We start from the raw sequence: 9,286 nt of genomic DNA, 5'->3' as shown, positions 1-9,286 counted from the left end.
TATTCACTGCGCTTTTGTAACATAATGTAAATCATTATTTGGACTATTTATTGTTAATATTTCTGAGACAAGTGTTTTTTCTGTTTTTAATTTAAGGTGACATCCAAGAAAGGAGGAAAAAAAAAAATACTGTTTTCAGTTTGTAAAAGGTGTTTTATTCTGTGGATAAAGATAGTTATAAAAACCTGCCTGTTTTCTTGTATTCACTGTGTTTGGGGGATACACAGCAGTTCATATGCAAGCTTGTATAAAGTTCGGTCTTTGGCCTTGGGCTTGTTTCTGACAGGTTTGTCAGCTTCTCCAGAGATGGATGAGTGGTTTATCTGCAAACTCCGCACTGAATTCCTCACTGCTCCCAATAAAAGTACAATCATGCTCCAATCCAGACGACACTTTAAAGTGACAAAGAATATTAGCCGGAAACAAAAACTCGACTGCACGTACGTGTGCTGAAGTGACTCATTTTCAGTGATGTGCTCTGCATACTGCATGGAAAATATGACCCAGAAACAGGTCGGGTGCTGCACCATTTTTCAATGAGAAATTGTTGGCAAACGTTGACTTTGTAACCACAGTAGATATTTTAAAGGAGAGTAAGTGACACAGTTGTGGGTAGACATTCTGCCAAAACATCAGACATGATCCTTTTACCACAGTTTGGTTTATTTAAGTTGTTCTGTTTGCATCAGGAGTCCCCGAGTTATGGAGTTCAAATTAAACCATCTCTTCTCACCAGCCTGCAAAATGTGATACTGCAGGCTTTTGCCAACAATTTTTGTTGTTTTTGGGTGGGAAGGGTAAAAGTTTTTCAGACATGACAGACAATATCAACATGTAAATTAGACATTAAACAATGAATAGTACAAAAACCCACTCCAGCTCTGTCCCAGATGTTATAAAACAGATCTCATTTCCTCCAAAGTCTTGCTTATTTCAGGTCCTAGACCTCACCAGCTCGAACATCACTCATCCTTAGGTTTTTGCTCCTTGTGAGCGCGCGAGGACATGAGCTTGAAGAAAAGTGCAGGCCAGAGTGTGCGGAGGTATACTGCAGCAGTGGGCAGAGGGCCGGCCAAAACCACGTCTTTACTTTGCTGACGAACAGCCTTTAGGACTTCCCACGCCACGTCCCTGGGGTCCCAGCCCGTAGCTGTAGTTCTGTCCAATACTGAGCGGTAGTTGCAAAGACAAGAGACATGTTGCATCATTGATACAAGAGAGTACAGATTACTTCAATTAATTCAAATTACTTTTATTTATATAGTACCAAATCACAACAGCAGTTGCCTCAAGGTGCTTTTTAATGTAAGGTAAGAAAGACCCTACAATAACTTATAAATTACTCTGGTTATGTTGCTTCTTACTTTTATTATTTAGTTATAAAAATCCATTTGGCTTGTAGTCTTTTCCTTATGTAGTCAAAAAAATCAGTAAGAAAACACAAAATCCCAGCTGGCATCAAAGATCCACACACATTCCAACACCACCTTAACTCTGAGATTTATCACCTGTTACCAGCTGACTCTTAAAAATGCTGCTTTTGCTACTGTTACTCTTTTGTTCCATCCTCTCACTGCCTCACCTCCATACTTGGATCCATCTCCTGTGACAGCGTTGACCGACAGGTTGGTTCGGATGTACCCGGGGCTGATCACAGTCACTGGGATCCCGTAGCGCTCCATCTCTGCCCGCAAGCAGTCGAAGTAGGCCTGGGTGGCGTGCTTGGACGCAGCATCTGACCAGCATGAGACAAATCAGAGTCTTGCTTTAGTTACCCTCCTCCTGCTGGCAAACTCATGTTGTGTTTGTTTGCATTAATCAAAGACGACTTACAGGCTGACCGGTAAGGAATGGCTATCTTCCCCTGGACGCTGCTAATCACTACAATATGGCCGCTGCGCCGGCGAACCATGGACGGCAGGAGAGCTGTGGAGAGAGGAAAGAAATGAAAGAGAGAGGGCTGACTCATATTCATGATAATCTTCACCTAAATCTCTACATAAATGACTTATTAACTTCACATTTAGCTCGGCTCTTTCAACCACAAGCCAAAATAAATGAAAACATCCCGTACGCTGAAACCAACAAGATTACACAAACCTTGTGTAAGAGCAACGGGCCCGAAGTAATTTGTCTCCATAACATCCCGCTGAACTGAAATGTGAGTCTCTAGTATATTGCCACGGTAACTGATTCCAGCATTATTAATGAGGATGTCCACTTGTCCGTAACATTTCAGGATCTCTTCTGCAGCTCTCTCCACCGTGTCCGTTTTAGCCAGGTCGAAGACAACAGTACAGGGAGTGTGAATCTGGTGGATAACCAAAGCAAAACAAAACGACTCTTTACATATGGATCCTTAGAGGCTAAGCTATAGTTCAGACAGACCAGACTTTATTGTGTTACTCCTTTGTGTGTATATACATACCGGTTTCTGTGTGTTTGCTGAACTCTCTGTTAGTTCTTGGACCACCTGCTGCAGGCGAGCTGCGTCACGTCCACACAGCACAAGCCGTGCACCTGCAGCGTGGAAGACCCGCGCACACTCTACAATGCAGAATTCTCGTTGTAGATTAGTGAGCATAAAACAGGGGTGGGTGCAGAGAGCCACACCGGTAAGCTGAACTCAAAGAGATACTGAGCAGATTTAACTCTTACCAGGAGCACTTTATAAAACTGAAATAAGCATAGAAGAAAACTGCTAACATTTTTATCATGATATAATAAACATTCCCCAAAACAATTGTGCACAAAATGTCCATATTTTTGCAAAATTTAAAAGACTTAACTTTATTTTAAAATAAGTGCTATTGCTATTTTTAATTATTTTTTCTTGCTCAGCTACAGGAATCTAGTCCGTCTTGAGTTTCTACAAGTGCATCCAGTGAATCAACAGTGCAACAAACTGAAGTTAACGGTTTTAGTTACAACACCAACAGCATGGTTCACGGACTTGCACAACACCTTCTGCTGTACGATTCAGCGGAAAAAAAAGCAATTTCACTTCTAGCTTCATTTCAGTCACGTTATCTTGCATCTGCTTTAAAAGTCCCACATTTTTCCCTGTCAGATTTTGACAGGTGTAAGTTGTTTGCAAACAAACAAACTTTGGTAGTCCTTTTTACTGAGCCTGTGGCTGCTAAACTCTTTTCGTTGTCCCATGTAAAAAATTCATTAACAGGGCTGGGTCATCACAACTGTCATCCACAGCCACCAAGCACTCTTTGATAAACTCCTCAGAGGATGGCTTGTTTGAAATCACAAAGCTGGTCTTGCCTGCTCCATCCCTGGATGTGTGAGGCTTAGTGAAAAGTCCTGTTGCTTTTCGCAGATTTGCTAGCAACAGTCCAGCTCTTTTCTCTCTCTGTTTAGTCTCACAAAGGGGATTCAATCTGTAATCCTTAAACAGAGCAATCTGCTCTCCACAAACTAAACACATGGCTTTACCTCTGACTTCAGTAATTAAATATTTAGAAGTCTACATCCTGTTAAAAACTCTACACTCCGCATCAATCTTTCCTGTTTTTAAAGGTCAGCTGACATCTTTCGGGGCTAGAAACTCTCAGAAACAAAAGACCAGGCACACTTACAGAGGAGATGCATTCGCTCACAAACATGTGTTTGTAAAGTAAAAAAAATAGCATTCATGTTCAAAATAGAAGTGACAAATTTGTAATGTGGTTTCCTACAAAAATCAGGAATCCACTCTCTGACCAGGAATTTATCAAAGAGTGTTTGGTGTCTGAAATGGGACAAAATGATTCATGTATACATATATATGTTTAAATCCTAATTTCCCATTGATCGCACGCAGACTGGTCCGAGACAACCAACGGGCAGTACAATGTCCAGATCTGATAAAGAACTACAACTACATGTTGGCATCTGCACAACAACACTGAAGCATGAGATTGCACATTATCTAAATAAAAGCCTACTAGCACTAAAGCATTATGGTTTAGAGAGTTTGCACATGTAAGCTGAAATGAATGAATGGAGGCTGACCTTTTCCGAGTCCAGAGCTGGCCCCAGTTATGACCACTACAGCACCTTGGACTGAAGCCCCTTTTCTGAGACGTACAAGTATCCGGTACAACAATACGACTCCCAAACCGGTTAAAACCACCGGTAGCATTCCTCCTCCCATCACACGCTCCATTACTTGGCAATCACCAGCTACCTGCAGGTAAAAAAAATAAACAGTAAATACCTTATAAGAAATTACTTACTGTACCTTTAAAGTCCATCTGAATGCAACTACCAACATGACAATAATAAACACACATACAGCCAAAAAGGGGGGAAATTAAATGGTATTTCATTGTAATAAGAACAGTAGGAGTTATGGATCTTCCTTTATCTTCTTAACCACTTAAGCCCCACCTGCTAGCAACAACCAATAACTTGATATCACCAGACTTCGGACAACCTTATTAAGCAAAATGTTAACTAAATACATGCATCACTTAGCACATTAATATTCGCATGGTTAAAAAGTACAGTTCAGTATGCCAGGTGAACACCTTGCACATGCACACACTGGGTTTAGCACTAGCTTGTTCTGCGCAGGCAGTGTCAAAATAACGGCTACTGAGGCTAAAGCTAACAACAGCTAACATCTCTAGCAAATACTACCAAGTGTTGGTTTGTAGTTCCGTTTTTTACAGGTCTCACCTGAGCTGTCCTGCCGAGCAGAGCAGCAGTAATGTGTCAAACGTGTCTCCTCTTCTTTTAGCTGATCTTCTTCCTTCTGTTTTGTCTTTATTGACGGTTAGAAAAACAGCTTTTGGTCGCTTTAGCGCCACCGTCTGATCTGGAGTGTGCACTTAACAAAATGCGCTCTTTCAAATGATTAACAAAAAAGGAAATAAGCTATTATTTCTCGTAAAATTCATAATTTGATAATTTGCTATATTAATGCTTTACATTTATATTTAGAGGTCTTTTTAAACCACTAGTGCCTATTTAATCAGCTGCTATCTTCTTCATTGCTACATGATCCATTAGAAGTGTCCTCTACATCTCATTTCAGTTTTTCTTTTTAATTATTTAAAAATTCTTAGTTTTAGTTTACTTTATTTTTATTATTTATTACAAAATGTAGGGTATTTGTCAGGTTCATATTCTTCAGAAGTTCAGAATGGAAATTGCATTACAAACACAGGAAGTTGACTCAGAGTCATGCAGACATCCTGAGTGTGAATAAATACAGCTGAGGTCAGAAGTTTACAGGGACTCACTATGGACTTTAATTTCATGATCTCTTTGAATTGTCCTGGGTGAAATGATTGTACAGCATACATTTTTAATTTCTTTAAAATGACCAAAAATTAGGTAAACAAGTTTGAACTGGTTTTGAACTTTCTCTAATCCAAGGTTACACGAGGTCAAACGTATGTACCTCTAAGGCTGTTGCAAGTTAAAATTTGTGCTTTATAAATATAATTATAAACGATTTTAATGTAACGTTGTTTTCAAGGGATGATTATACAGCGTACATCTTTAATGACTTTTAAAAAAAGACTTCTTTATTTTGGATTTTCTCTAATCTACACAGGGTCAAAAGTATATATAGGCCCAAATATATACATACACCCCCAGTAATATTTGGTTAAATGTCCTTTAGTAAGTTGCACTTCAACCAGATGCTTTTTGTAGCTATTGATGCTACCACCCTGGTTAACACTGTTACTAAGTTTTAAAGACTCAACATTACTGCCCTGAACTTACCTCTTGTCATTGTGGCCAAACAGGTCAATCTTTGCCTCGTCTGACCATAAAACTCTGATTTATAAATCAAATCAAGGTACGGTTTATCATCTTATGTGACTTCTGATGTAGATGTGAGTTCCGGCCACATTTGAGACATATCAAACACATTTCCCAAGGATACCAAGAATACACCGTTGTGTGGATTGTGATCTGGACTATCAGAATCAGAATAGTTTATGTTTAGTTTACCCTTGGGGCAATTGTGTAGAAAGCATTATTTTTGCAAGAATTAGTTTCCAACCTCTGTGGTGTTATAAACAGGGACTATAACTGTTTTGTTTTTTAAAATCATGTCTAATAGGATTCTTTTTTTGTTATAGTTGTTGATGCGTCTTTAATTAAATCTTTCCCTGCAGGTCTTCTATGGGTGGAGCCTCTAACCTGTTTGTGAGTCAGTTTTCAGTGTCGCTGTTTAAATCTTTTCCCATGGGTGCTGGGTGAGCCCTCATGTAACCCCAATAAATGTAGAAAATCTTTGACTGAAAAACTGCTTCTTAACCTGTCTGCACCTTCAAGTGTGTTATCAGTTTATATTGTTACTAAACTTTTTTCCCTTTAGACTTGGCTCATGTGATCAGGTAGAGGATCATTAGGGGGTCCATTGTCCCTCTTGGGTGGGACGATCCCACAGGGTTTAAATCTGGGACTCTCCACCATTTGACCCTAGAACTGACGACATTTCTCGGATGAGAGGTGAAACATTTTCAAGCAACTTAAAGAAGTCCAGATGCTTTTCTTTCCAAGCTCCTTAGACTACGATGACCTGATTGAGAACCTTCACAGACATCTTAAGTATGCAAACTGCTGTTGGAAGCCACTGGTACCAGTATCAGGTCAGCTGACAAATAATTAGCCTGCTCTGGTCACAAACCTGCAAACTAATGAGGTTATCTCAGACCACTTGCCTGCTGTCTCCTCATTTCATTTCTTGCCCTTCCAACAAGTTATAGAAATTTAGGTTCAAACTAGCTGAGCAGGTTAAGGGCTATGATTTGGAAATGGTTATTATTTTTCCAGACCCAAGAGCGAAAACACATCAAGGCTGAGTTTGAAAAGTCTGTATGAATAAAAACCTTGCTAACTGACTCTCCCTGACCTTCCAAGCATTTAGGTCTCAGTTGTCTGAGGCATTTTCATCCACTCTGTACAACACTTAAAAAACAACAAAAACAAAAAGAACACCACAATTTAGCAAAGCACCACCCTGACATTTGGAAAAACAAGCAATTTTAGGATAACTTCCTTAGGTACACCAGTGTAACTGTTCATTAACGCAAATATTTAATATCCAAAGACATGGCAGCAACTTAAGGGATGGAGACGTGCTCAACACAACCTGTTGAAGTTCAAACTGAGCATCAGAATGGGGGAGAAAGGTGATTTACTTACTCTGAATGTGGCATAACTGTTGGTTCCAGATGGTCTGAGTATTTCAGAAACTGCTGATCTATGCAGATTATTCCACATAACCATCTCTAGGGTTTACAGAGAACAGTCTGAAAAGGAGAAATGGCTTGTTGTGGTCAGAGAATGGCCATTCTGATAGGAGGGCATCAGTAAATGAAATAACCACTTGTTACAACCAAGCTATGCAGAAGAGCATCTCTGACTACATGTTGAAACTTGAAGCAGATGCATTACAGCAGCAGAAGACCACTTTGGTCCGCTAAGAACAGAAAACTGAGGCTAAAGTTCACACAGGTCCAATAAACTGGACAACAGATTGGAGAAATGTTGATGCTATAAATCATGGATTCATCGTGCCCTATATTAACAATTCAGCCTGCTGGTGGTGGTGTAATGGTGTGAGGGTTATTTTTTTGGACACACTTTGAGGTTTTCTTAGTACCAAGTGAGCATTATCTAAATGCCACAGCTTACCTGCTGTTGAGCATGTCCATCCCTTGAAGTTTTTTCATTTTCTGATGGCTGCTTCCAGCACGACTAATAGTTCATTTCACAAAGCTCAAATCAAATCATCTCAAACTGGTTTCTTAAACATGAGAATAAGGCATTTGTTCTCAAATGACCTCTTCAGTGACTAGATCTCAATCCAATAGAGCACATTTGAGATATGGTGGAGCAGGAGATTATTTTGATGGAGTGGAACCAACAAATATTCAGCAACCGTGCTATGTTATCAGATCAATATTAGAAACAAACTAAAGAAATTTATATTCTGAAAAGCTTCCAAATTTACTTTTTGTCTCCAGAAAATTTAAGAACAGAGGTACATTATTATTATTAAACAGTTTAACATAAAATCTCCTTTAACAAACTGTCACTTAATATTTAACTGCATTTGCCTTATACAGTTACAACTTCTGCTTCACTTCATGTTATTATTTATTTTTATTATAGGATAAATAGACAGATGGCAAATTAAAAAAAAATGCACACAGCAAGCTACTTTATTAAGTGCCACTTATTAAGGTGTTGGGCCACCGTGTGCCACCAGAGGAGCCTCAATCCACCTTATACTTGAGTCTCAAGCTCTCTGAAACTCTACAGGTGGGAATACCTTTAGAGTTAATGTTTGCAACATTAACTGTTTCCAAAACAAAAAGTTCCATTATATGACTTTCTGGTGTGTCAGTTCTGTGTCCGTCTAAAATGTCACACACATTGTTGAAATGGGTTGAAAGGTGGTGACTGCAAAAGGAACAACATACGATCATTTCCATCCTCCTGACGTTATTTGGAAACTGGAAATCTTTCATCAGTAGGACAGTAGGGTGATCACTCACAAAAACTTTGTATTGATTTACAGTGATCTCTATTTCTAAGGAACCCAAACCGTGACAACACACATAAACTTGGCTTCGTTTTATCTGTTGACTCAAACAGTCTTAATTTTGTCTTTTAATTATTTAATGTAGACACTACTGGTCAAAAGTTTTAGAATACCCCAGTTCTTCTAGTTTATTAACTGAAATTCAAGCAGTTCAAGTCCACATGAATAGCTTGAAATGGTATAAAGGTAAATGGTGACCTGCCAGAGGTTCTGCAGCAATCGAAGTTGATCAAGACTTGAAAGTTGGTTCCTACAGGTGTCCCAACTTTTTCTTGATTACTGACAACCTCCCGAGTCTACATAAAAGTAGTGTTGGAACACACCGTGGCATCATACACTTGTGAGCATTATTCAAACAGTATTGTATTAAAGAAAGTAACTTTTTGACCAGAAAAATAGTGAGGAAAAAGGCAATTAACAATAGAAGAGACAAAGCATCATAACATAAAAGTGTAGGTTTTTCCTTCAGAGAAATTGTGAAGAAAGGCAATGTATCAGGGATTACAGTCTCTTTTACTATCAAAAGGCACTGAGGGAATCTGACAGGAAGAGGTCTGCAGAACCCAAAACCACAACAAAATCAGAAGGCAAGATAGACTCAACAGCTAGAGTGATAGGTGGCTCACGGGACCACAGCTTAATAGTAAGCAAGTCTCAGTTTCAACTGTAAAAAGCAGACTTTGAGATACAGGATTGACAGGTCAAGTTGCAGCAAGGCAG

At 39.2% G+C, this 9,286-nt stretch overlaps 1 protein-coding gene across 2 annotated transcripts; it reads right to left on the bottom strand.

Annotated features, from left to right (window-relative positions):
- Positions 1-296: 296 nt before the first annotated feature.
- Positions 297-4,799, bottom strand: dhrs7b (dehydrogenase/reductase (SDR family) member 7B). 2 transcript variants are annotated; one of them, XM_040006261.1, is made up of 7 exons: positions 4,675-4,799; positions 4,006-4,180; positions 2,429-2,547; positions 2,101-2,311; positions 1,834-1,926; positions 1,583-1,735; positions 297-1,168 (listed from the first exon to the last, which is right to left on the bottom strand). In XM_040006261.1, exons 2-7 carry the CDS (start codon positions 4,157-4,159, stop codon positions 963-965), a joined length of 936 nt encoding a protein of 311 aa, XP_039862195.1. In that variant the 5' UTR covers positions 4,160-4,180; positions 4,675-4,799; the 3' UTR covers positions 297-962. The 2 variants fall into 2 exon arrangements, with proteins under 2 accessions (XP_039862195.1, XP_039862196.1); XM_040006262.1 differs by lacking the exon at positions 4,675-4,799 and adding an exon at positions 4,384-4,641.
- Positions 4,800-9,286: the final 4,487 nt, after the last annotated feature.

Source organism: Simochromis diagramma, unplaced genomic scaffold (genome assembly GCF_900408965.1).
Source record: "Simochromis diagramma unplaced genomic scaffold, fSimDia1.1 OVJJ01000510.1, whole genome shotgun sequence".
NCBI lineage: Eukaryota > Metazoa > Chordata > Actinopteri > Cichliformes > Cichlidae > Simochromis > Simochromis diagramma.
The sequence above is the reverse complement of the archived record's forward strand: the minus strand, read 5'-3'. Positions and strand labels throughout refer to the sequence as shown.

Bases quoted from the DNA above. Each gene is read 5' to 3' on its own strand.
- dhrs7b (XM_040006261.1), bottom strand. From the start codon at position 4,159: ATGGAGCGTGTGATGGGAGGAGGAATGCTACCGGTGGTTTTAACCGGT. The intron at 2,548-4,005 runs GTCAGCCTCCAT...TCTGCATTGTAG, and splicing joins CAGCTCTGGACTCGGAAAAG to AGTGTGCGCGGGTCTTCCAC. The intron at 1,927-2,100 runs GTTTGTGTAATC...CTCTCTCCACAG, and splicing joins GCCCGTTGCTCTTACACAAG to CTCTCCTGCCGTCCATGGTT.